The sequence below is a fragment of the Xiphophorus maculatus genome, chromosome 14 (genome assembly GCF_002775205.1).
Source record: "Xiphophorus maculatus strain JP 163 A chromosome 14, X_maculatus-5.0-male, whole genome shotgun sequence".
Lineage (NCBI taxonomy): Eukaryota > Metazoa > Chordata > Actinopteri > Cyprinodontiformes > Poeciliidae > Xiphophorus > Xiphophorus maculatus.
The window spans coordinates 6288857-6316528 of record NC_036456.1 but is presented as its reverse complement, the minus strand read 5'-3'; the positions used below and the strand labels follow the sequence as shown (position 1 = coordinate 6316528).

General features: G+C 38.7%; 2 protein-coding genes across 2 annotated transcripts; one reads left to right on the top strand and one right to left on the bottom strand.

The window, feature by feature from the left end:
• Window positions 1–1135: 1135 nt before the first annotated feature.
• Window positions 1136–7420, bottom strand: LOC102221074 (kelch-like protein 33). Its single transcript, XM_023346379.1, has 6 exons — window positions 5977–7420; window positions 4335–4777; window positions 3287–3529; window positions 2902–3152; window positions 2533–2703; window positions 1136–1763 (listed from the first exon to the last, which is right to left on the bottom strand). Exons 1-6 carry the CDS (start codon window positions 6623–6625, stop codon window positions 1241–1243), a joined length of 2280 nt encoding a protein of 759 aa, XP_023202147.1. The 5' UTR covers window positions 6626–7420; the 3' UTR covers window positions 1136–1240.
• A 1155-nt stretch (window positions 7421–8575) lies between these two features.
• Window positions 8576–25037, top strand: LOC102220820 (solute carrier family 12 member 3-like). Its single transcript, XM_023346374.1, has 28 exons — window positions 8576–8650; window positions 9266–9451; window positions 10061–10217; window positions 11472–11606; window positions 11780–11855; window positions 12134–12229; window positions 13413–13552; window positions 13824–13934; window positions 14050–14161; window positions 14252–14382; window positions 14459–14543; window positions 14790–14947; window positions 15069–15176; window positions 15269–15392; window positions 15519–15620; window positions 16525–16680; window positions 16797–16896; window positions 17808–17919; window positions 18086–18220; window positions 19870–19976; window positions 20122–20204; window positions 20304–20372; window positions 21180–21290; window positions 22075–22186; window positions 22812–22898; window positions 23158–23293; window positions 23377–23444; window positions 23555–25037. The coding sequence occupies exons 2-28, from the start codon at window positions 9285–9287 to the stop codon at window positions 23691–23693; spliced, it is 3117 nt and encodes a 1038-aa protein (XP_023202142.1). The 5' UTR covers window positions 8576–8650; window positions 9266–9284; the 3' UTR covers window positions 23694–25037.
• The last annotated feature ends 2635 nt before the right edge of the window (window positions 25038–27672 follow it).

Sequence of the window (27672 nt, the reverse complement as noted above, 5' to 3'; positions counted from 1 at the left end):
GCAATATATGGCTGGAAAATAATACTGCCCCTTTAGTTAAGCTGTCAGATTGCATCCAGCACTCTTCCAAAACTTTATTGTTCATGTTCAAAAGCTCGGTCTGCAGGGACCTCTGAGTGTTTGGGAAGCAATTTTAAAAAATGTTTTTTTAGGTTTTCCAAAACTTTGTACTTTAAGGTTCTTTGCCACTGTTGAAGAAAAATTATTATTTTTAGTGCTTAATACAGTTAATCTTACGGCATGTGTAAAAGGTATATTGAACACTCTTATTTTGAACAAATTTCTTAATTTTGAACAGGTTTGTGTTAAGGATTTAAAACTAAACCATTGATGGGTAAGTATTTAAAAGTATGCAAACAACAGAAACCAAATGCAGATCAAATGGAGATTGTTTGAATGAAAATGTTTTGTTTAGTATTAGAAAATTGCTCAGGATTTATGCTAAACTGGGGTTTTGTGAAGATAACCTTTCCTTGAACCAAAATGACTGGATTTAAGTTTCTCCTGAGAATTTATGTAAGGAGAGATAACGGGAGAGACTTCGGATTTCACAGGTATCTGTGAAATCTTATCTCATGTTTTTCTTTGCTCAAATGACCGTAGAACCCAGGAGGCCAGGACGCAGCTGTTGGCTCTTTTGTTTTACCAGAGAGCAAATGGCCTTTGATCTTTGGCGTAAATTAGGGGGAGTTTCTAAGTTTCTCTGAGTGTCCAAGGTAACTTCCAGTTGGTCAGCCGGAGGTACGCCTTAATTGGATATATTAAAAAGGAAAGACACACCTTCAGAATAAGACTTCGTGCACAGGACTAAAAATTCAGAGAGCTGCCACTATTTTGCTTTTTTGCATCGGCTATCTCCAAAGACGCGTCTTTGTTTTGTTTTTTGTTTGTCTGTCTTGTCTGTCTTTGTCTGTATAAGGTAATGTATATCTCTGTTCCTCTGCGGTTTTGTTGTTGATTCATGTGTTGCTTTGTATGGGATTAAACTCTGTAATTCTGTGACGTCAACACGCATTGTTGTTTCCTTGTGGCCGCACGTCGCCCGCTGAGAGGACTTGGGAGTTTAAGGAAGAGAGAGAGCCAAACTTTTTTCCAAAGTTAATTTATAAATTATTCTTCCTTAACACCACAATAATCCCCTTAAAATTGAAAATATATTTTCAGCATGAAGCATTTGTGACATGGCATTCTTTTTACAGAGCCAAACCAAAACTACTCCGGCGTTTCAATTAGTCATTAGTTAACGAGTCGTATTAGGGAGTGGCAGGGCACAAACTGCCAGATCAGTGTATGGGTGAGGCATAGCACCCAGGTTTTCCCAGCATTCTTTCTTGGGGTCATAGCAGTGCACCCACTTGGTGTCTCTGGCCGTGTTGGCCGAAGAACCCCCGACCACGTACAGGCGCCCGTCCATTACAGTTCCACCCGGAGACAGATGGGGCCGGGGCAAGGCCGGGAACGAGGACCAGGAATCACAGGCCGGGTCATAAACCTCACAGAGCAGCTGGTCCCCGAACCCCACCCGGAGGGGCTGCACCCCTCCGGCCACCACCAGCCTGCCCCCCACGGCTAGCATGACGTGTCCAGCACGTCCGCCTCCCACGCTCATGGGACTTCTGGGAAAGCAGCCGCGGGAAGGGTGATAGGTCCACAGCAAGGAGCTGCAATGGTGATAGGAGTCGCAGCCGCCTGAGACGTAGATTTGACCGTCCAGCACGGCTGCAGCGTGACCACAGACCGCCGCTGCCAGAGGGCGAGCCGACCTGCAGGGGAAGACGACAATATAAATCCAAAAAGTGTCAGCGTGTCGGAGAATGCTTATGACTGTGAAATAGTCACTATTCTTTAATTGACTAAATGTATTGCATGACATAGGCAGTCAGTTTTATCTATGGACCATTTTCCTTCTTTGATTGTTTAGCAGTTCCCCCTAGTGGCTCATGAGCCACATAACAGGAAGGAGGTAAAGTTTTACGTTCTGTGTATGAACCTTGATAAACTCCAACTTTTTTCCTTTCTTGTTCAGCAGTTCTCACTGTAATAAAATCTTTCCTGCTTGGCATGATCATTGTGCTTGATTTACTGTCATGTGGACAGTATGGACAGTGGTTCTTGGATCCATGTTGCGACTGATGCACCAAAAGCTTGGCACTAACTCACTTTGAGTGCCACCGGTGTGAGAGCTTCTCCCCAGAATGCAGCCAAAAAACCACCTGATCCTACTGCAAAAACGTTTTATCAAAAAATGTGATTGTTTGTCTCAAAATGGGCATGTTTCCATTCAGCAAATTCATTTGTGCAACTCCAATTTGTGTAATTTTGAGGTTTTGTTCTACCTCTTGACAATGCCTTCCGGAAATAAACTACAAGCCCTGAGCACACTAAGTGAGCCAGCAGGTCCACAAAACGGCTGGGTCAATTGATGCTGCTTTTTAAAACACCATCCAAATCAGTCCCACAAATTTATCAAGGCGCTAATAAGGGAACCTCTGACATGTATCCCTGTGCAGATTTGTTTAGTATTTCATGCACCTCCAGGTGTTTTCCTCAGGACTGTAAAACTGCACATCGTCCGTGTACTGGCTGTCGTCGTAGTTACCACCCAAAACAAAAACCTTTGCGTCTAGGCACACCGCTGCAAAGTAGTCCCTTGGGCACAACATGTCAGGTAGTTGCTCCCATTTCCACTGCGTCAGGTCTAGCCTGTGAAATAAAAACAAACAGATAATTATCCTTCTGACGTATGCTTTAAAAAAAAATAGCATCCATGTTATACGTATAGAAGAACATCATCTAGTTAGACTCCAACTTTTAAAGTGTTATAAACTCATGCAAAATATTCAGAACCCCCATCTGATCCTCTGGTCTGCATCAGCACCGTTTGGTTGAACGCAAACTTGCCTTGCAGCAGATTTGAGGACATCCAGAGACCCGTAATATTTGCGTCCCCCTAGGATGTACAGTTTGTTGTTGAAGAGACAGACAGCGTGTCTGAACCGAGGCGGCTCAGGGATCTTCGTCAAGAGTTTCCACTCGATATTTCTCATCAGACCCGGCCCACGGTGAAACTGTTGAGCATACCACAGGGACCGGCTTGGAACCCTCTTCATGAAGTCGTCGTCAACAGCGTCTCCGCCAACCAACACCAGAACCTGACAGGAGAGAAGAACTACTTTCACCTCATAATCCTAAAAATAGCTATGATAAAACAGTCTGATTCTTAATAATGCCATTATTTACAAGTAGAAGTTTCTATGGGAGCCGTGGCAGAGGTTGATGCACTCGCCTGGTTTGGTGAGCGAGGCTTACGTCCAGATCCGACCTTTTCCCCTTTTGCAAGTCGTTGCAGGGTTTCTAATGTCGCCCTGGTCTTGGAGCTTCTGTATAGCAGCTTCCATCTCAGAGCTTCCTGAACCTCAGAGGAAGTGAAGAGCGGGAGGCGAACGTGGGACAACAGGCTGGACAGGAACGGATGTCGTTCTTTAGGTTCCTCCTCTACCCAGCTCACTACTGCCCTGAACACCACAATCTGGCAGCGAACAGAAGATGTAGAATATTTTCAGGCGTGGTTTACTTTTTCTCTTATTACATTGTAATGATTGGGGGGGAAAAAATGAGTAACTTTCCTCAACCATGGTGCCTTAAATGTGACGTGTTACATGAGTTAAAACAAACAAATTTTATAATTAGTTGTACAATTTGGTCATTTCATTTAAAGGGACAGTATTATCTATTTATTATCTATTTTTCAGACACATGGTTCCATTTTATAGCACAATCAAGTAACTATGTCGCCTTCAGTTGTTATAAAAATGCTATACAAAAAAATATTACTTAAAAGAAATTTGACTCCATAAGTTAACGCCTTGAAATTGGGTCTCTTGTCTCTTTAAGAACTCCTGCTTTTTCGGAAACTCCACCGTCAAAAAGTCTTCACAACATGGCTCCTCTATTAACCCTTCAATAGTCTTTTTTTTTTTTATCAGAGTCGCACTGAGAAGTAGCTCGTATGATGAGCTCAGCAGATAATGATTTTCCTCGAGGTTTTTGCTAATTGCTGCTGGCTAGTCTGAAGGTGGGAGCCATTCTGGACGGCTGAATGGGAGATGAGAGGATTCCGCATACATGCATGAAAGAATCAAAGCAACACTACATGTGTGTCTTTAATGAGGGAATAACATTATAACTTGATGTAAAGCTAAAAAAAAAAAAGTCAAACACATATAATACTGCTCAACTAACGTCTCATTTAAATGTTCAAATGACAAAAGAAATAGTCAAATTTGATAAGGACTGAACAGACTAATAATAATAATAATAATAAAAAGAGTTACCTCTCTGTCTACACACAGTGAATCTTTGTCCAGCAGTCGGTCCAGCAGAACAAAGGGAATATCCTTGAACTTCTCTTCAGCAGAGACGAGCCTGAAGTGGGTCAGGACGTATTCCTCGGCAGCCTGTCCCAGCTGGACAAGCCCAAATGTCTCCGCCAGGACCAGAACGTCCAGACAGGTGCTCTCGTCCATTCCGCCCTGCAGGAAGTCAGTGCAGAGCGACAGCGCCCCCTTCAGCTGGAACTGATGCAGCGCGTCCGTCAGCTCCCACACGCGGGCCCAACTCAACCCGAGCTGGCCCGTGTAGAAGAAACCGACCACGGCTTCGATCACCCAGGAGGAGAGACCCCGCAAGCACACGGTGTCCTCCCGGGACTCCCTCATGCCGCCACACAGCAGCGCCCGGAAGTAGTCCCCACCGGCCGCCAGCACAACACGGTGTGCTGAGGAGAGAGGTGGAGGAAATAAATGAGCAAGATTGAGGCAATTTTAAATCGTACAGCCTGCACAAAAAAAAAAAAAAAAAAAAAAATTTAAATAGAAAGTTGATTTATTTGTACTCTTCTGCCTATTCGGATCCACAAATATATATATATTTTTTAGACAATAACAGTTGTAAAGATTAATCAGCAGGTATTTTTAACTTTACTGAGATTCCTCTCGTCTGTTTCAGTTAAACTGCTGTCTGTTGATCTCATACTTTGAGATATCTAAGCATTTAGTAAAGCACGTCTTCCCTCTTTGGTCTTGCGGATAATATTTTCATTGTTTTCCTTTAATTAAATTAATAATAACAATAATAATACAAATAAGAATTATTATTATTATTAATCTTACAAATTAATATAATAACTATCATTATGACAATAATAATAATGATAATAACTATTATTATTATTTCATTATTGTGATGTAGTTATTTAATTATATGTATTATTTAATAATTAAACAAATTTAAATTATTTCATTATTATTAAATACAATAAGAGATGTATTATATTTAATAATAATTATTAAATATCAAAATACTACTAATAATAGTAACTATTTTTATTATAAGTATAACAAAGGATTAATTTGCGATGGCTTTAGTTTCTTTTGCAATGAAAAATTCACTTTCTTAATGTATTTTTATTTTTTATGAATGTACAAAATGACTTTAAAGGTAATTATGCTTTCTGAGAGGTATAAGTTACTTTCACACCAGTCTTAAAGAAAACTTTATAAGGTTCAGAAAAAATTAAAAGAAAAAGAAGAAAAGGTGTTCAGCATACCCTCACATATGTGGATATATAAACAGTTTCACTTCTCCTGAGGTTTATTTTTTAAAAGAACAGCAGATGATTCATTATTTATTTATATTGTTGACAGGCTGTTTGGTCAGCTCAGGGAAATAACTGTAGACAGGTTTCACCGAAAGGCATTCCTGCGTAAGGAGTTGGTAAAACCGTGACACATCATTTGGGTGGAAAATGTCAGAAATAGCTGAGGCATGTGTTGATATCTGACACTGCTTTCTTCTGACAACCAGGATGGACCACAGCTGATGTCAACAAGTGTATTAAGCGTTCTGGGAAAGGGATATTGGGAAAAATGTCAGGAAGACGTACACAACGTATACCTGGAAGGTGTATCATCTGACCTGAATATCTCTCTCCAGTATCTGCTTGTATTATTATATCACATCCTAATCCTTTGTCCCACATGTCCTTGATCAGCGCCAAGCTCTTGTCTTTCTCCTTCGAAGCAGAAGTGGTGACCCTTTGTGTGAGCCCCTTCCTCAGCCGGTCCTTTTGTAGATACTCACAGGCATTCAGGACCCCCACCGTCTCTCCTTCTTCAAGGTGGCTCAGAGCCACGTGTCCATAATATGCAAACTCCAGGACAGCCCCGAATCCAAGTGGAGTCAGGAAATCTGGAATTTCTTTCATTCCAAGTCCAAAGATTGGTTTTACGCCAAAAAATAAATGTGGGCATTCACTGGCAGTTGCGAGCACTAGACCATGGGAGCGGAAAGTCTTGCCTTGAATGCAAAGACTGAAATCCAGGAGAAGCTCTTCCTCTCTAAGGCTTTGAAAGTTATTAAAGAGGATGTCAGAGTATGATGGGAGGATGTAGAGATCTGTTTGCTTGGGTTGAGTTGAGGAATGATGGGGAAGAAGGCGATGGGCTGCAGAGTCTTGGACATGCTTTGATTTTTCACCTTGCATTTTGCTTTGTGGGAAATGTTTGGGTACAACTTTTCTCTGGACATCCCGTATGGTTCTGTCTCTTACCCCACCTCTTTCCATTGGTAGCTGCAGAGCCTACCACACTCTGGGACAGCAGCGAAGACAGGCAGGCGTTTATTTGGAAACAACAACACATGGTGAGAAACGAGAAAGTTAGAGAGATAAAACAAGGAAAAAGCAGGGAGGGAGCAGCAATAGCATTCTTGGAAATGTCACATACACAGTCACCGCACGCCATGACATCAGACACACATCAATATGCCTTGTGACCCCTGAAGAGTCTTTTAAACTTTGTAAATATAGGCACAGATGTTAACAAATGGTCAACAATGCCAAAAAAAAATGTTTCTCACACTAAATCAGTTTAGTGTGAGAAATGTAAAAAATGCCCCAGGTTCACAAGAGTTCACATACAGTATGTGAACTCTTGTGAGTGGGTGGTTACGGAAAATGAAGTCACGCAGGCCTTGCAGTTGAGACTAGGACATGTGATAAGGCATATGACAAATGTCTGCATAACTTAATGAGATAAAGCAATAAGGTAAAGAATGAACCTCAATTCCTTCTTAAAGATTTAAAGTCTCCTATGGAAACCTTCTCATCACCATGTCAGCATTTCAAACCGTTTCAGCAAAGTCCGAGTTTCAAAACCTATAAAAAATTTAAACATATTCTGTTCTTCCTTTTGCACCAAGCAGAACATAAAAGGTTGATATTTCAATTTTGGATCACCAAAGACGTACCTGACTTCTTCTTCTTCTTCCAGCAGCGTGGGTGCAATGAGGGGCTTCAGCTGGAGCACAAAGGCTTTGTGTGCAAGTCGGGTATTCAACGCCTGACAGCGAGTCTAATTATAGCAGGGCTACGGAGAACACACTGCAAAAAAAGTAAAAAAATCTCCACCTGTTAATGGGCACTGAAAGTTATGTAATGTTTTTTTTTTTTTAGTTAGTTGGGCTTTTTTTTTTTTTTTTTACCAAAACCTGTTTGTTAAAGGACAATGTAGAACATTAGCTACAATCAAGCAAGTATTTGTTTTTGCTTCAGCGTAGCTGCAAAACGCAAATCTTGGTTTCCGGTAAAACCTACACCTGTAGCACATTGTTGAAACTATTAGCTAGTTTTGAATAGAAATCGATTAGTGAGTTTTTGGCATCATTGGGATGGCATTTGGCTGATGTTCCTGAAATCAATTCTTGCTTGGACAAAAAAGGAATAGAGAGGCTTAGGGTAGGGGGCCCTGATCCTATTTTTACTATGGTCAGTGACAACGCAGAGGAGGATCTTCCTGTTTTTTATTGATGCAGAAAACACTACAAGCCTATGTATTGTCAACAGTTCTGAAAAAAAATAATGTTGAGTTATGGTTTAACTTCCTATACGGACTCATTTTAAAAAGTATTAAGTTTGAATTTCAAACTAGTTTTCAAAATTAAAAGTAAAGAACATCTCCATCTGAAATTTAAAAAAAGATCTAAAATTGGGATTTTGTTGTGTAGCTTTGTTTTTTGTGGCATTTGTACGTTGTAAAACAGCTCAGGTAAATGTAAAATTGAAGATAAAACAAATTTTGGGGGAAAAAATGTCAATCGATTTCACGTTGGGTAGCAACATAAGCAAGTCGTATTAATCTTTCAAAGCCACCATGGCTACTTAGCACCCGCTTGTTCTCCCTGTTTACTCCAATAACTTTACCGCTATAAACCAGCGGCTCACGCTCCCATAGTTTTGTGTCTAAGACTCACATTTCCAAACACCATTTTCCAGAAACTAGAGGTGGAAAATTGGAAACCATTTGTGGCTCAACAAAAGCCAATATAGAATCGCTTTGCAGATGTGTGACTGTGCGCGCGTATACCTTTCCATGTGCATGTGTCTGGGTGTTTTTTGAAGACAGAATGAGTGTGACTATGTATGCTTGTCTGTGTGTGTCTGAGGGGGAGGGAAGTGCATGAAGTAAATGGGAGGGATGTAACCTGCCTCACCAAGGTATAAATTACAAGAGTTTTGCGGTGTGTTGATCTGGGATGTATGTTTGATCTGGGGACAGATCAAGCAGCTCTTTCATCAGCTACAGAACTACTTGTGAGTATTTTTTCTCTTTCTTTCCTTCTTTCAACTTTTTATTTGACATTAGACCGAATAACTCTTTTTCAGAGTCAAAACTTGGAACATGGATTAATATTTGTTCTTTGCTTCTCATTTGGGAGAGACTTCAGATTTCATAATGTCTTAAACTGGAAGAATTTTTGCATGTGAAATTGTATTTGCCAGAATTTGTCATATTGTTATTACCAAGTATGATGCGAGTGAAACATCACGTTGCTAGGGGAGTTCACACCAAAATAATATATCATGAAGCATATACAAATTTGACTTATTTTGTGCACTTAGTCAATGTACAGTCAGAAAATGAAAACTACACTATGTGCAATATGGACTCTTCATAGATGATGTCAAAAAGATTCAAAACTAAAGAAAATATCAATATCTGTTCCATATTGTTTATTTTGTTGCATTACAAAATTCTATGTACATTCTTAGAAAATCAGCAAAATTTGCAGCAAACCTTTAAGGTTTTTTTTTTACTGTCTCGTTAATCATGATTTTGGTCAGAAAGTCTAGCATGCTGATAAAAATAAATAAAAAAATTTATTTGTTAATTTAGTGAATTCTAGTCAAATGACTATAACTCCACAGGAAGCACAAGGACGCACTGATGGGGCAGTTTGCGTCCAAACCTAACGTACAGACCCAGGGTGTGCACTTCTCCACCAATGAGGAGGGACCTCCCAGGTACTCCTCACACCACTTTAACGGCAGCACCGTCAATGGAGGCAATGGGCTCCGAATTCCTCCCACCATCGTCGTCTCCGATGAGTCCAGGTTGGTGCCGTCATGAAGAGTTTTCTCACTATCCGACATAAAATCCAACCGGACTGTTATTGGTTGAGGTCTGGCGGGAATATCGATGGTTTTGCTAAATACCAGAGTAATTTGTGACAATGATATTATAATTATTCTCTTCAAAGTCAGAGGGCAATACAGACTATCAATCCCAGAATAAAAGCAAAATACCTTCTAAAGTAGATATCAGCCTGATCCTCTAACCCAGCCCAAAATTAGGGCCGGGTTGGGCTGAAATGATATGCTTGATGGTGAGTTTGGGTCAGAACCGGGCTTTGATAGAGTGTTGAGAATGAGAATGCCCAATATAAAGCTGTCTTAATCTACCATTTATAGTTTACAGGAGCAGGTAGTTTACAATGTTAAAAAAAAAAAGAGTTGTGGACTTTTAACAGACTGTAACAAGCCCAGAGCTTTGCACCAATAGTGCATATTTAGCCTTGCCCTGCACCGCTCCCATCAGTCATGCATCCTAGAAGATTTGCTCTTCACTCACCCTGCACTTTCAACAAGCAGCAAAAATGGAGCTGGAAGATATCAAACAAAAGCTACAGTTTGATAAACATGCTTCTGCGTCTTGTCATGCAGTACAGCAGAGCGTCGCGGCTCCAGGGCAGATCTGCGCAGGTCCTCCGTCTACAGCACCATGGACCTGGTGCCCCAGCTGGAGCATTACGCCAACTCTTTGCCACGCCAGATGATAAAGAGCAGGCCGTCTCTTGAAACCCTGCGCAAGACACCTGAGGTACGTTTGTCCTTTAGTTCATGCCTTTTGGCTAATTGTTATTAATGCGTTTCTCTGCTATGTGCACTCGATTTCTTTATAACATCAGTGGCAGCATATGGGAAAACATAAGGAGTGTAACTGATGACATTTAGCCCCTTTAAATGAAATGTGATAAATATGTATTAAAAATGTATTATTCAGACTGCAACAGTATTATGTAAAATGTACTTTTTTTAGCTTTACATCATGTTGTAATCAAAATCATACTTATAGCATTGCCTTGAGTCTCCCATGGCAACCATTCAGATGTCCAAAATGTCTGGGTGGACCTAGCTCCGCCTTCGAGGCGCAGCTCCTCCTTGGAGCTGAATTTTCCAAGCTTCCACCTCACAAAGCAGTCCTCTATGTCAGTGGTTCTCAAATGGGGGTACGTGTACCCCTGGGGGTACGTGGAGGTACTGCAGGGGGTACGTGAAGCTTTTCAAAATATCTTTAAAAAATCAGTAGGCTCCTCATAATAAGTCTTGGGAAAAATTATTTTGTGAAAAGTTTGATAAAATATAAATGTGTGTTCATGCACTGAATTTTATATTCAGTATTTAGTTTCAATATCCTTTCAAATAAAACGGTTTGACTGGTTTTATACCTTCCTGGTGGTCACCGTCTTCTGTTTTTCTTTTTTGTTTAACCATGCAATGTTTGTAATATGGATGTATTTGTCAGGTTCACTGATATAAGTTGTTTGGCTTTAATAAATCAGACAGTGATTTTACAGCACTGTACCCCTTTTTAATTCCAAAAATGTTTTGCCCGTGTCAGGGGGTACTTGACTAAAAATATATTTTTAAGGGGGTACATCACTGAAAAAAGTTTGAGAACCACTGCTCTATGTGACTCCCCCACTCAGCTCCTTCAGACTAGCCAGAGGCAATTGATCAATAAAGCTCATTATAGGAGCTACAACTCAGTGCAACGCTGGTAAAAATGCTGTTAAAGGTTTAATAGAGGAGCCATGTTCTGATGACTTACCGAATTGTTGGAAAGAGAAGAACTTTCTTAAAGAGACAGAGGACAGATTTTAAGGTGTTAAATTTCTTTTAAGTCACATTTGATACACGAAGCATTTTTATAACAACTGACGGTAACATTTTGTGCTATAAAATAATTTGATGTTCCTGTTAAACACCTAACGTTGCCCCTTTAAACAAATTATTTGACCGTTTAAGGCCGTCAGATGGTTTAGTTTCACCAGTTCTTTCCGTTGCATTAAAGGTTGTGGAGATCGAAATGGACGGAGCGTCCGCCTCCGACTCAGGCAGCCTGCCGGGACCAGATATGGAAAACGAAGAGTCTGAAGGTCCTAAGGGCAAAGCTCCAGTTAGATTTGGCTGGATAATCGGCGTCATGGTGAGATTTTGTTTTTCATACTGAATTTAATGCGGGTAAAGGAAATGTTAAACATGCAACATTCATAAAAATAAAAATAAATCACATTTCTGAATTGGCAGCTAAATTATCAGTACACTCACATGGTCACTGTACAAATGTCCCACGGCTGTTTTCTGTTTCTTTGGGAACAGATGCGCTGCATGCTGAATATTTGGGGGGTTATCATGTTCTTGCGTCTGTCATGGATCACGTCTCAGGCAGGCGTTGGTGAGTCAGACCCTTTGGGTTTTTGGAACTAAGTTTATTTGATGTTCACAATGTGGTAAAATGGTGTTTTTTAAAACTGTGAATGAATTATGTTTGTAATGATTTGGATACTTGATTTGACGTATATGTCTTGGAAAGGAAAGGAAGAAAAGAGAAAAGTAACAAAACAGCAACGGATTTGCCAAGTTATTATTTTCTGAACATGTTAAAGAAGAAAATAAAATACAGAAATGAGTTATAATTATGACTAATAAATATATATTTTCCTCTCCTGACAGTGTTGACTTGTGTAATTATTGGGATGTCTGTGGTGGTGACCTCTATTACTGCGCTGTCCATTTCTGCTATTGCCACCAATGGGAGGGTGAAATCAGGTGAGTCTATGTGCAAAGTAATAAAATGTAAAAATTTATTTGCATTATTGTAAATTAAAAATGATGGGGAATATGTAGCTTGGGTCATCAGTACAAACAAATTATACATCACTTTATTGCCTGACATTAGTGGACACTTGAAATTTTTGTACTCAGCAGAGAAACATGATGGGAACAATGACATGATGCACAAAATGTATCTGTGTAAATAGCGAAAACAAAGACACTTTTATTAATTAATGAAATTTGTTCTACAATAAAGCAATGGAAGACAAAAATGCTTAAGAATTGCCTTGCAAAGATCCTTTCTCTGTTTTATTCTGACAACTTGCTTTTACTGTTAATGAAAGATAAGACAAAGACAAAAATACTCATTTTCACATGTAAGTTGATATAAATTGGCAATGGCTGCGTTTCCACTGACCTGAAATTTGTGCAAATTCCGAAAATAAATTTCCCAATGTAAACACTAGTAAAAAAAACCCGAAAAAACAACACTTTTTACATAACGAAATTTTTTGCACTGTGCTGAGGCGTATGTTGTTTAACGACTTATCGCGTGACCAAACCTATTCATGTGATTTTAACTGTATTTCTTATTTAATAGAAACATTCAACATTAGTGGAATAACAAAGTTTTGCTCACATTTGTTGTGGGATTTAGAAATTAGTGCAGGAGGTGCATTTAAAAATCTGCCAGCAGTTCCATTTGTCCTACAAGGTGCCCTTTTTTTCCACTTGAGCCCCCGACCCCAAAACATCTGTTCACGCCACTGGTGCTTGGACAGCCAGAGCTATGATAGAATGGCCTGAATCAAAGATGTCCATGTGTTAATATGACATCATCAAGTGATGTTCAAAAGTAGAATCCATGGCTAGACATTCTGATAAAACATGGACAAGACAGATTTTTGTTAACAGAAAAAAAAAATCTAATCTTTAACTTTCTTCTCAGTTCACAGTTCTACACTATTTTGTGTGTTTCAATCACAAAATAAAACACATTAAAGACTGACAAGAACAAAGTGTAAAAACAAAACAAAACTAAGTTGATAGGATATGAACAATTTTGAGAGGCAAAGCAAATCTTATAGCTGTAATCAGTGTTTTATTATTTCAGTATTTGTTTGCTAGCTTTTCATAAAAATAGTTCTTTTTTGTGTGTGTGTGAAACATTTTGCAGGCGGTGCATATTTCATGATCTCCCGTACACTGGGTCCTGAAATCGGAGCACCAATTGGACTGGTGTTCGCCTTTGCAAACGCGCTGGCCTGTTCGCTCCACACTGTTGGTTTTTCATTGGTGGTTCGTGATTTGTTGCATGTAGGTGGATCTGTTTCATCTTATGTCAATACTTGTTTTATTCAAAGAGAGAAAAAAAATCATACTTATAAGTTTAGTGAGTATGTTTTAAGGTGATTTTAGTGTATGGTAAAAAAATGTCTGTGAAGTTTTTCATGCATATATTTTGTAAAAATGATTTAAATACACATACAGGTAAGAATTTCCGTAAATCTTTTCCTCATATTACGCCTTTCATATTAAAACCCAATTTGTTGCATAGCTCTTTTGAGAATTATGTCACTCATTTTAGGACTTTGGTGCCATCATGGTGGATTCAATCAATGACGTTCGCATTGTGGGCGTAATCACAGTCACGATTCTTCTTATGATTGTTCTGGCTGGAATGGAGTGGGAGTCCAAGGTGAGCCTATCCGTGAGAAATTTTGTGCTAAAAAGCAACACTGTTTTGCTTAATTCATGAAATGTTTTTTGACTTAATCACTGTTTTTAAATAACTTGTTTTGTGTTGCTTTCAGGCCCAGATTTTGTTCTTCTTAGCGCTTATGGTGTCCTTTGCAAACTACCTTATTGGCACCGTAATCCCTCCAAACAATGATAAAAAGGCTATCGGCATCTTCGGATACCGAGGTAAAAAACTCTTCTCTTTCCCACCAAACACTTCATTTGACAACATAATTGGAAACGCAGCTGCTCACTCTTTGTCAACGCTCTCTACAGGCGATATTTTTGTCCAGAACCTCACACCAGACTGGCGGGGCCCTGACGGCAATTTTTTCCGGATGTTCGCCATTTTCTTTCCTGCTGCTACTGGCATTATGTCCGGGGTCAACATCTGTGGAGATCTAAAGGTTTGAATCTCAACAAGGCTGAAAAAAAGACGTTGAGCAACAAGAAGCAAGGAGATGATCATCTTTCTGTTTGCAGGACCCTGCAACAGCTATCCCAAAGGGTACATTGTGGGCTATTTTTTGGACAACATTCAGCTACGTGGTGATAGCCGTAACTACTGGTGCGTTACTTTTATCACATTCCTATCTTCGCCTTGTCTAATTATTGATTGGCGCAGTATATCTTTGAGCTTGCTGAAATTAGTGTTTGCCAATACTGACTGTCTTTAAAATTGTTGAACAAAATGAAAATGCAAGAGGTAATTTTATGGTTTAGCGTCCATGTAGTAAAAAAACTGTAGTTTTCCAAAAAATGTGATAAGAAATACCAGAAATCTCAGACTTGGAGTATTTTTTTTTTTTTCCAGGGTCAAGTGTAGTGCGGGACGCCTCTGGGAATAAAAGTCACATCCTGACGGGAAACAACACGGACGGCTGCGTGGGACTGGCGTGTACAATGGGTTGGAACTTCACAGACTGTAGCCAGTCGAAGACCTGTCGATATGGACTCGCCAACAACTTCAATGTATCAATCAAACTCATTGTTGTGGATAGTCTCGACTGTTTCACTTAAGGATCGTTTACGATCTTTAAGGGTGGCTGTACAAAATGATCTCCTGTTGATTTTGCTCAAATATTCCAACCAGGTTCTTGGACAACTCTCTGGTGTTTACTACATCATCCTTGTGGGTATCTTTGCTGCCACTTTATCTTCTGCCCTGGGTTTTCTTGTCTCTGCACCCAAAATCTTTCAGGTGAAACAACGTTCAACTAAAAGTATTCTGTTTTATAACACTAAATTGTGTGTCAACATTGAATAAAACAACTTTCCTGTCTTCTTTTTCAGTGTCTCTGCAAGGACCAAATATACCCGTACATCATTTTCTTTGGGAAAGGTTATGGGAAAAACAACGAACCATATCGAGCTTACGTTCTCTGCTTCCTTATTGCTACAGCCGTCATCCTTATTGGTGTGTGAGACGTGATATTTTTTGCAAATGATTATTCATAAGTTAATCATAATCATATGATTAACTTACACAGGTTAACAGTGTAAGTTTACATTTTGTCTTTTTGCCCCCCATGTGGCAATACAGCGGACCTTAACGCCATCGCTCCCCTCATCTCTAATTTTTTCCTTTGCTCCTATTGCCTGATTAACTTCAGTTGTTTTCATGCGTCCATCACCAATTCCCCTGGTAAGTCACTTTCCTTTTTTAAAAAAATGTTTAATTAATGTATTTGGTTTAGGGTTAGGGTAAGGGTTAGGGTTAGCTTTACAAGAACAAAGTAGAAGGCCTCTAAACCTCATGGAAGATGATTTGTTTGTTCTTTGGTCCCAATTTAAAATAATTTTCTCCTTTCCAGAAAGTGATTCCCATATCCAAAATCTATATTTCTAATTTCTCTAACACGTCTAGACTTTCTAATCTGGACACTAACTTACACAATCCTCTTTGCTGAAAGAAACACAATTGTAATATGAGACTATTTGTATGTTATGCATAAAGTCAGACATTAGCAACAGCAATTATTTAATAACAAATTTTAGATTATGATAGGGGTTATGACCCTAACCCTACCCTACCTAAGTGAGCACATTAACTTTTTCTTATGACTAAGGGAGATTTGTTCATTGTATATTTATTTACTTTTTTTTTGGTTTATGTTTCTTTCCACAAGTACATACATAAAAAAGGTTTCACGCTGAATCCTGGGCCTCTCTTGTACAAATAATCTGGAATAGAAAATCCTGAAAATTTACTCAAGAGTAGAAATACTTCGTAATAAAATAAGTCAAGTAAAAGTCAGCCTCGTAAAAATACTCCTAAAAGTACATTTTTCAAAAGAAGTTACTCAAGTAAAAGTAACTAGTTACTACCCAACTCTGCAGGTAACTACCTAAAGTTCTGCCTCTTTATACTCCGTATGAGTCAGCTGGTTTAGCATCTCAGTTCACATAGCAGATTGGACAAACATGACCAACAACCCTTCTCAGAGAGAAATATCAAAAAGTACATCTGGTCATTTTAGACAAACTTTTAGCCCCACATTTAAGGCAGATAACACGGAAAAACACGTCTTATTTGTCGACTCTTTCAGGCTGGAGACCGTCCTTCCAACACTACAGCAAATGGGCAGCTCTGTTTGGAGCGGTCATATCTTTGGTTCTGATGTTCCTGTTCACCTGGTGGGCCGCTCTAGTCACCTGGTGCATCATCATCTTCCTCTTCGGATACGTCAACTACAACAAACCGAGTGGGTGCAGCTCGTTGAACCTGAGCTCAGTTCAGCTGAGTGACGTTGAATTGGAAGCGAGCAGAAAACGTTTTGCTGCATTTGCTCTTGCTAAGCCACCGTTTCGCTTTCCACAGAGATAAACTGGGGTTCGTCGATCCAGGCAGGCACATACAACATCGCTTTGTCTTCCTCCGTCTCTCTGACCGGAGTGGAGGATCATGTGAAGAATTTCAGGTGAGTAGATTATCGTCGATTTTCAATATATTTTCATTAACCCAGTAATGACCATCCTTTGTTCATTCATTTTTAAAAATGTTCTTACTCATCCAATTCCTGGATATTTTTGCTTATTTTAATTGTACGCGGTTCTTTTAAAGTCCTGTGAGTAAATATATTTGCCCATTAATCCATAACAACTGGATTTTTCAATATCTAGCAAGTTATTTTCGCAATTTACCGTCTATTAAAAGAACGCCCCTCAGATTAATTTCACTCGATGCTATACTAGAGATAGCGTAAAGTGTGGCAGAATTACAGTAATTCTGCCACAGTATTACCAATGAACCAGTTTTAAATTAGGTCTTTTTGCATTGCCTGGCACATGGCAAAACTCATTTAATCCAAATTTTGTCAATTCGTATAGCAAAAAAGCTAAACAGGCAATCTGTTAATGGAACAAAATCATCTAGTTTTAATAGAAAACCGTTTTAAATGTTTGAAATTCAGGCAACATGGAACATTTTTCAAGTTATTTAGCTTTTTTTCCTGATGTGGAAAACAGCTTAAGTTTATTCTCAGCAACAAGAGCAAGACATTAATTTTTTGTGTGTATGTTTTCTTTTTTGGGGCGGGAACCTTAATGTATAGAGTTTAGTAAATGGGTGCAACATGTCTGCTTTTTAGTAGAAATCCCATTTTATATGATATTAACATAAAAACTAAAGGAGTGGCTATAAAAAAAAGACAAAACATTCAATTTTAAGATTGTCAAATTGCCCAATAAAGTCCACACTTTATTAAATCTCCTCTTAGCTCTTTGGACTTGAAACGTAAAGAAATTAAATTGATTTGAAACTTTTGCCCGGCATTCTGTCCAAAGCATTTACCAATTCCCATTTTTTTTGCTTTCTCCCGTCTTGTTCCAGGCCTCAGTGTCTTGTCCTAACTGGTCCTCCAAACCAGCGGCCCGCACTGGTGGACTTTGTCTGCACCTTCACGAAGCACATCTGCCTCATGATCTGTGGCGATATTATACTGGTAGCAGCTTTTGGTCATATATACTAAGAATCCCCTTAAAAAATGAGCATTAAGCTACACTTTATCAACACTGCAATTGTTGAGCTGTATTTCTGGTTGCCGTTCAGTCCAATTTTCCTCCACTAAATCTTCCCATCAATTCATTTGATTTTTTTGCCCTTTCTAGGAGCAGGACAGGATGACGCGGCCTGAGGACGCCACAGACTGCCTGGTTAAGTGGCTGAACAAGAGGAAGGTGCGGTCGTTCTACACTTCTCTCACTGCTGACAACTTAAGGGCTGGAGCTAAGCAGCTGCTACAGGTAAGAAAAATTATTTATTTTATTCATTTCCCAATATGTTTGCTGAAGTAATCCAAGAATACCAAAGATAAACATCGGAGTAACTACTAATTCAAACTTAATGGGACTCTGGAAGAGTGGAAAACCTACAAATCTCAGTTTATTTTGGAGTGTGTGTTGCAGTGAGTGTGGCAGATATCCAGAAATAAACTATTTAAAAAGGTTAAAAACGACAAACATTGTAATAAACATTCTATCAAATGAAGTGCTTTAACAATATTTAACCCCTTCACTGGCAGTACAAAAATCAAAAAAACAGTTGAAAAGTCATACCCAAATTAAATCAGCTGCTGGACAATTTGGAGTACATGTCGAAGCTTGGCCTCTTTATGAAAATGACAAGCTACATTTTCTATTTTTTCAGTCAAAAATATTTAACTGTAAGTAGTTTGTAGCTATTACGTTTGTAACACAAAAGAAATAGAAAAATTTTGCTTCAGCCAGATTTTTCATTTTTATTTCTTGTAAATGCACATTGAGTGTTGAATGTATGGACTGGAAAATACAATAAATGTGTAGAATAAAGTATTCTGCTCGTGGATTTCAAGACTGACCAAGATAGCACAAAAAGAAATGTCATTTTGGACATGTTTATTTTTGAGGATGTACAGGTGTTGTAAAGGTCAATGAGGGCTCTAATGAAAGATAATGACCAGAGGAATCCTCAGATAGACACATTATTGCTGATAGTGGAAATTACTTATAATTATATAAATAAAATAGCATATCTGTCAAGTTTTGGATTTGAGAATACAGGAAACTTTTCGCAGGTTGCCGCCATCGTCAGAGCGGCGGAGGTACGGACGGAGAGGTGGTTAGTGTACAGTCAGACCTCCTCCCCCGTCTTGCGATACGCTACCACCCCTGCACTCTAGTGGTACGATGACCCCCCCTCCTTCTACTTTGCCCCCTAATTTCCCCGCACTGTAACGGTATGCTCTACCCACCTTGCTCCGACTGTAGCAGCGGACGACTAAAAGTTTCCGGTATTCTCAGATCCAAAATATGTCAGCACTCTTACGGCCATAATCATCCACTCGCGTGAGTTGTGAAGTTTTGCTGAAGAAACACATCCAGTTTTGACGCGTTCTGACAACGTGTCTCTCCGTTGGTGAGAACAAGTCCTGTAAACACCTTTACGCATGAGGGCGCTCAGAGCCCGACTTTGACGCACACATTGCGCATGGTTATGCATGCAGCTGGTGGATTCATGTCAAAACAAACCCCAAAATGCCTTATATCCCTATGACAGGAAACGTATTGGCTACACATCCGTGGCTTTAGATTTAGTCTCCGAGTTGACCAGTCAGAAATATTAAAGAAAGAATACAGGCATGTCAAAATGAGCTCAAGTCGCTCTCTGGATATTATTGGCTCAGGAAAAGCCATTTTATAACATTATTGGTTGAATGCGGTGTCAATCAAAAGGCTGGGCGGAGGGGGATTCTAGGCTGCCCAATAAAAACGTCATAATGGACACCAGCAGTTTAAAGAGGAAAAGAAGGCAGAGAATTCAGAAAATCTAGATTTGTCCCATGGATGGGATGCCGCCAGTTAAAGGGTTAATCAAAATCTCATCATATTAACTGTTCATCTTCAATCTTTTCAAGGCGTCCGGTCTGGGTAAACTGAAACCCAACACTCTGGTTCTGGGATTCAAGACGAACTGGAGGGACAGCGCTCCGGAAAGCATCGAGGATTACATCAACACCATTTAGTAAGATTGAGATTGTTTTTTTCAACTGGCTCAAAATATGTCATTTCTGAACTAACAGCAGCTGCGATATGAATGGTAAAAACGGGCTGCGGTATGTGATTTAAAAGAGAATTTCAGATTTTCTAATTATGTTTTTTTTTTATAGTGATACATTTGACTCTAACTACGGTTTGTGCATCTTGAGGATGGTGGAAGGACTGGATATCTCTGATGATTTAGAATATGAAGGTTTTTTTTCTTATTCAACAACATTTTACTTTTGGACTTTAACACATAAAGTGTTAATTAAACTAACATGGATCTGACCATGTCGTTTGAACCCCACAGTGAACCAGGGCTTTGAGGCCGATGAAAATGTGGACAATCCGGACCAGCAAACCAACGAGGAGGAAACGGGTGAGGTGGCACGTTAGCCAAAATATAAAATTCTGTTGTTCTGAACTTTATACTGGAATAAACATGGTGGCAAAATGAAACGAAATGCAAAGTAACGCAAGAAACAACTGTGAAGATGTTGAGAATGCCATGATTACAAGTCATTGTATTCGGAGAACATTTTCCACCTCTCTTTTGTTTACAGTAAAGAAATCATAGCTCTTGCTGCCATAGCATGTTTTTCTGTTCCACTTTCACTTAAACTAAAAGTTACTTCACTTGCAAGTTACTGACTGATGCAACACAAATGATTAAGTGTCCTTTTGTATAAACACATACCACAGCTAGGTACCATAAATATTGACTCTCATACTCTCTCTTTCAATATTTCTTGCGTGTTAAAAATCAAAATGTCTTCATAATTCTTAACTTCTCTTCACAAAATTGCAACTTGTGTTGCATGTTCACATTATTGGCAAAGGTCAAAGTTTTTCAGGCGTTTGCAGTAAACCAATAACACAACCATTACATTTGTTCACATAAACATGGATTTCAAGAATTTTTATCTGACTTTAACACTAAGTTAAGTGAATTTAGGTTCCGTTTTGGTAGTTTTTGTATTGCGGTGTTTCTCGGGATTCACGACATATCAGTACAAAGATTGTTATTGGTTGATATCTGTCCTATTTTAACGTGTCGGTATCGCCCAGCCAAATAAAATGGACTGATTTTAACAACCAATATTTATTTCTGTCTTGCTGCTGCTTGTTTCTGGAGGGGAAGTGGAAGAGGCCGGTAATGTGGCATTTGTATGGTCATGTGATACAGATGCAGCTGATGACATGTCTGACGAAGGCAGCAGCGATCAGATGAACACAGTGTTTCAAAACAACCAGGGAAAGAAAACCATTGATATCTACTGGATAGCAGACGATGGAGGTGAGTAATACGGGCAAACGTCTGATTTGAAAAGGATTTAGTCTTAGATATACAGTATATAGATAAAAGAAAAACATGAAATGGCTGCAAACATTTCCAGGCGTGATCAGGCTAATAAGAATAGTAGCAATGGGGGTCTTCCAAAGGCAAAAACATCTAACCAAAAAGATCTAGAAAGTCTGACTTACATTTGCCAAGAAATGCATATTGAAGATATTTGGGGAAATATTCTGTGCACTGATTGGACAAAAATTTTACTTTTTGGAAGGTGTGTCACATCACAACACAGCATTTCAGAGAAAGAAAAACATATCCACTAAAAAGCATAGTGATGCTGGGAGAGTGCTTTTTCAACCTTCCTACAGTTGGACCAAGACTGTGCTGTTGTTTAAAAAATTTAACATGCATTTCATTTCTGTAATTAAAAATTAAAAGAAGAATGATTTTTTAAAATGATTCTTATTACCTAATAAGTTTTCAGATTATTGTGATATAGAAATCTGTAGATGTTAAAGGAACAGAACGTAATTTTGAATAAAAAATATCGACTGTATGAACACCTCTGCTTCCAAGTGAAGCTGTGAGACCTGCCTTAAACATAAGGGTTTACATTGTAAAAATTGTAGCTTTTATGACCAAATACTTAAATTTTTTAGTAATAATATGTTACTGTGTTAATCCCTTTATCTTAAAACCAGATTTTAAGATAAATGTGTTCCCGTCACTTCTATCCAGATCAGCGGTACAAACTGCCACCATTTACAATCACTTTGTCTGTTTTAAGGTCTGACTCTACTGGTGCCCTACCTGATCACCAGGAGGAAACGCTGGCGCCGATGCAAGATCCGAGTTTTCACCGTGGGCGACGAACAAAACATGGAGAAGGGTCGCGATGAGTAGGTTTTTCAAGAAAGATTTAGACTCCGAAGAGAAAAGACATGTTTTGCTATTTATCCCTTTGTTGAAATCAAGTTGTTTGAGTACTTCTATACACAGTGTCAAGTCTAAGCACCTAGAACATTAAATGCAAGACACAGGAAAGACAAAAGAGAGTTAGTTTCTTTTTACTCGCGAGAACGGACAGAGATGTGTTTCAGTTACAATCTCTGCCTATTCTGAAAACACATTCTGCCGCACCTCTCATTTTTATTGAAAATCATCCCTAGTCTAATGCACGTTTCAGCTCTTATCAAAACATATGCAGCTGCAACGTGATTCACAGTTTCATAAGATAAACTAGAACATTTACTACGAACAGTATGACTGAATAAGGCTAATCAGCACCATTACGCTATAAACTTATCTTATTATAAACATGAAGAATAGGATGTCCTTCTGCTGAGCAGCCGTCTGATTAAAACAAGCTGGCGCCCCAGCTGAGTTCAATATACTCATAAACATACTGATTAGCATTTATATAGGTCATTATTTTAATTCTATCACACAGTTTCATTGATTAGAGTGGATTAGAATGGAATGCTGTGTAATGCAGTGAATATGATGTTATCTTGTATATTTTAGGATGATGACTCTGCTGAATAGGTTTCGTTTGGACATTAGTGATGTTATAGTCATGACAGACATTGAGAAACGCCCTCATCCAAAGAGGTAAGAAAAATTTAATGATGCATCTTTTTTATGTTTATGAAGCACAAAAAAGTGAAATGTACTTTTAATAAATAATCTACAGAATTGGTACTTTAACTGTTGGTTTAAAATGTTGAGAAAATCCATTTGTCTCAGATACCAACATAGCGGTGTTCCAATAAGACTCACTCACTTTCACAGGTTTCCATCTGTGTGTGTTCACTTTCAGGCAGTGTGTTTGTTCTTCACAGGAAAATTGACCTCTGCTTTCTCTTTTCAGCATGAGCAGGTTTGTGGACAGTGTCGCCCCCTTCAGGCTGCATGATGAGCAGCAGGAAGGCGTCTCTGTGGAGGAGCTGAGACAAAGCACTCCCTGGAAGATATCTGACAAACAATTTGAGGCCTTTAAGCCGAAGGTGGGCGTTTTTAGCAAATATTTGAGACAAAAATATGTCGTAGTACAATAAAAAATATCTAACGTTTTGTTTACATTTTACAGTCTGAGAGTAAGGTGAGGCTGAATGAAATCATTCGGAAGAATTCGAAACACACCGCTCTTGTTCTAGTGTGAGTGCAGATTATAAACACCTGAAAATGTTTGGATGAAGAAAGCATTTACAGCTAACTGATGTAATTGTATATTTATCGACTCATTTATTTGTGTATCTAACTCGCAGGAGCCTTCCAGTTCCTCAAAGCGATTGCCCCAGCGCTTTGTATATGGCCTGGCTGGACACTCTGACGTGTGGCCTTCACTGTCCTGCCGTGTTGATACGAGGAAACCAAGAGAACGTCCTCACGTTGTACTGCCAGTAAAACTAGCGATGCACCAATCCACTTTCTTTCGCTTCCAATATCGATATCTCAGGTTTAGCATCGCCTGATAAATTGACTTAGTGAAAAAGTGAAACGTAAACTGCAACAAACCTTGAAGAACGACGGCGCTCAGAGCACCAAGCATAGAACTGCTTAGCCCCTATGAACCAGACACATTGTTACTGGTACCCTATCTAAAATAAAAAAAATTTCAATATCGGAACCGATGCAAATATTTAATATCGGATCAGAGTATCTCAAAGTGAAACTTTATGTTTAGACAAGGGATTGCAATAGGAATGAAGAACTGGTCTGTAAATAATTCTCCATGAATAATGGCGAGATGAAATGTTGAAATATGTATGTCTGTAATATTACAAAAAGAGATGCAGCTATTGGTTTGAAAAAGATGTTGTAGCTCCTGCTGGAGTCAAATGAGTTAACAACAATGTATAGATATGCAGTAACTTGATGTAGTGAATTTATTCTTCTTCTTGTGGATCTTAATTTAGATTTCAGTTCAACCAATAGTTGAGTTTCTTGGTTCTTAAAGAAGACGAGATGAGAATCAGACTCAAAAATACACAAGAGTGTTTTATAGGATCCTGTTAGCCACACAATCTAGACTTAAAATGTAAAAACAAACATCCTGAAGAAGCTTGAAAAGAAGTATCAAAGAACATTAGCCAAAAAAAAAAGCATATATAAAAAGAAATGGCTGGGTCATGAATCAGATTAATTAATGCCTATTCCGTACAAGATTCTCCTGACAATTTTTGTCCCGATTTTAAGGATTATCTTGGTGTTCTTGAGATAAACTTGAAAAATATTCCTGCCATCTCGTCTTGAGCCAATACTGTAGCAAGCGTTCCTTGAGAGATAGGAAGGTTATTATCATTATAAAAATGTAAATATATTATATATTCAGGGAATTTGCCTTCCATTCTTTTTAAATGCCACATAATGTGAATTGATGACTTCTGGAGTAAAATGGTTTGACAAAATCAACCATTTTCTTTTTGATTGTCAATATTTTTTATGTGAACTCTTATCGATTGAGCACATACTTTATGTTGCTGTAGCAATATGTAAATGTTCATACTGCAAGTACGGTCATGGGTTGTGTCTAACTCATATATGATATACACTTTTTGATGAAGTGAAAGCTCTGCTAAGGGAAAAAAAAATATTATTCAAACAATAGAAAATGTCATACAGTTAATTCAGGAGTTAATGGATTCATGTGTTTTTTCTAATTGTATAACAATGCACTAGTACTTGTACATGTATATTTTAGCTGTGTAGATTTTTCTAAAATATTAAATAGAGAGTTTTTGTTGTGTACATCTTTTATTACTGACTACAGAATTTAAAAGTTTAGTATCTTTATTTGTCTCGCTTGGGAGAAATTCTTTCTGGACTGGGGAAAACATAAAATATTGATCACATTATACACCCTACGACATGAAAAATGATCAAATGAATTGTATTTTCCATAAAAACAATCATTAAACATGTGACCAATGTCACATTTTTGTAACTGTGTGATCTTCCCACAGCTATTTCAAGATATCCATCAATCCAAAACATGAATATAGATTCCAATAAAATGAATTTTTCATTAGGTCTCCTGCGATCCGGCTAATCTAGTTGTCAACGGTCATATGCAAATATTCAAGTATTCATTTGGCAGAGTCCATTCAACAGAAAACAGTAAAGCCTTTGATAACACAGGGAAACATGTGACTGTTTATGGTGGATTTATGGCAGAAACGGCCTGGGGTGGGAAACCAAACTGCTCTAGTGATGAGCTACGTTTATAGAATGAGAAAACAAAAAACGTGTTTAATCAAAACAAACTAGAAATTAAGTGAACTCTGTGAAGTGAAATGAACTCTGTGTGCCATGAGTTGTGAGTTTATTGATGGACTAAAATGCAGAGAGGAGCTGGGAGCATGGAGAGTGTTAAATGTTTTGATGAAAATAGACTACAACCCCAAATACTCAGTGGATAAGTTTTCAGCTCATATTGATGGCTCATATAGATATTTAATAATAATAATTAACCTGTTAACTTTCTAAGTTAACCTGAAGAAAAGTTATACAGAGATCTGAAAGTATATTCGATTTAATAATAAAGAGGCAGGCTCACAAATACACTTATAAAAATTATCTATACTCCAGCAGCTTTTAGTTTTATGTATTCATCTTCAGTGAGTTTAATAGATGAATTCTCACCTTGCCCCATACCCGACAAGCTTTGGGTTTGAGAATACGGGAAATGCCGCCTAGAGTTGGGGGCTTGGAGTGGTGGTGGCGGGGACGGAGGGGGGGTAGATTAGAGGCGAACGAAATAACGTAAGATGGGGGGTGAAGGGGAGGAAATAGACCAGGGGACAGACGAATATAAATCCGGGGAGGGAGGGAGGAAAGACGAGCGAACACAGAACAAACGTAATGTGAGGCGAGGGGGAGACACGACCGGTAAACCAGGGGACAAATATGAGAACGGTGAGGGGGGAGGGGGCAATATGGGGTATTTACTGCATCTTCGTTCATCACACTTAGAAACTCACCTACCAGCCATGTACCGCCACGATGATTTCTGCCACGTTTGTTCAGACCGGGATTATATGAAATTTATTGTGCTACACTTACACTATAAGCATCAGCTACTCAGCCGCCCGCCATGTTCAGTCTATCCGCTCACCTGTATTAATCCTCCCGCAGCGCTCGCTCTTCCCGCCATTCGCTGTCAACCAGCAGCTCCCGGAGGAGAAAGGCTGCCGTGCTCCAGGCATCGCACCAGTCATTTTAAAGATGTCTATTGGCCCCAAAAAACGATGAAAACCCGGGCATTATCATAAATCAACAAAATTCCCACGGGACGAACTTGAAAATTGGACGTTATGCCGCTAACACTTAGCTTTCGGTAACAACTCAGAGGCGGAAGTCTTCTTCTTCTTCTTCTTGAAATTTATTGGCGGTTGGCAAAAAACGTTGGGTGAGCATTACCGCCACCAACTGGTAAGGCGGAAGTCAGAGCTAGGCGTAACGCAAATAATGTCCCGGCCGGAACACGGTGCGCTAAATAACCAAACATAAATTAACGAAGCTTGTAGGTAAATTTTCCTCGTGGAATTGTTTAACAATTTAACTTATAGGTAGCAGCTTTTCTTCAATATTAAGGAATTGTGAACTTAAATTGAGCTCATTTATTGTGCTAAAAAGTTACTTGCAAGTTTGTTTTGTCTTATTTCGAGTATGCTGAAAGTGTTGCACTAGAAACTAGACCAAAAAATACTTTGTAAGATTTAATGCTTTTGCAGTTCAAGATAAAATCACAGGCAACCTGTATTTGTTGTGATTTTATTAGCAAAAAAAAGTCCAATGGGTTAAAAAATTCTAAAAGATGTTTGAAGTGACAAAATTGTAAAATAAAGGAATGATTGAGAATAAAGAGGGAAAACGAACATCCTTTTGGTGTTCAATAAAATGTTTTTCTGAATCATTTCATCCCTCTTGTATTATTACTTCGTTGTTCTTGTAGTGCTATTCCACATAAAGCCACCAGATGGCAGCAGTCACAGTAGTTTATGAGTTTTAGTGCAGGCTTATGACACAAAGGAGGAAAATAAATATTAATATTGAAGTGTTAACGCAGGTGTGTGTCTCTCCTTGGTTCTGAACTACAGCATCAAATGTCTAAAGGACAATAATAAATTAATACTTTTAATTATTTGTCTTGTCATTGAACAGAAGCACATCAAGACATCTTTTCAGTACGGCCGATTTACTATGGAAAACTGGATTTGATCACTAGGTCAGTTTTATTTCACATGTGCAGTCATATGTTGACAAACATTTTTATGTTACCAAATTCCCTCAGCATGAATTGGTATGCTTGGTTCTCAATATTAAGTTTGTTGATTGCTGCTATAAGACTTGTAAATGTGTCGATTTCTGTGTTGTTTTTTTT

Excerpts from the sequence above, each read along its gene's own strand:
- LOC102220820 (XM_023346374.1), top strand. The coding sequence starts at position 9,285 with ATGGGGCAGTTTGCGTCCAAACCTAACGTACAGACCCAGGGTGTGCAC. Across the intron at positions 10,218-11,471 it reads CCCTGCGCAAGACACCTGAG|GTTGTGGAGATCGAAATGGA; the intron begins GTACGTTTGTCC and ends GTTGCATTAAAG. Across the intron at positions 12,230-13,412 it reads CAATGGGAGGGTGAAATCAG|GCGGTGCATATTTCATGATC; the intron begins GTGAGTCTATGT and ends AACATTTTGCAG.
- LOC102221074 (XM_023346379.1), bottom strand. The coding sequence starts at position 6,625 with ATGGAAAGAGGTGGGGTAAGAGACAGAACCATACGGGATGTCCAGAGA. Across the intron at positions 3,530-4,334 it reads CACTGTGTGTAGACAGAGAG|ATTGTGGTGTTCAGGGCAGT; the intron begins GTAACTCTTTTT and ends GTTCGCTGCCAG. Across the intron at positions 1,764-2,532 it reads CCTGAGGAAAACACCTGGAG|GTCGGCTCGCCCTCTGGCAG; the intron begins GTGCATGAAATA and ends CTTCCCCTGCAG.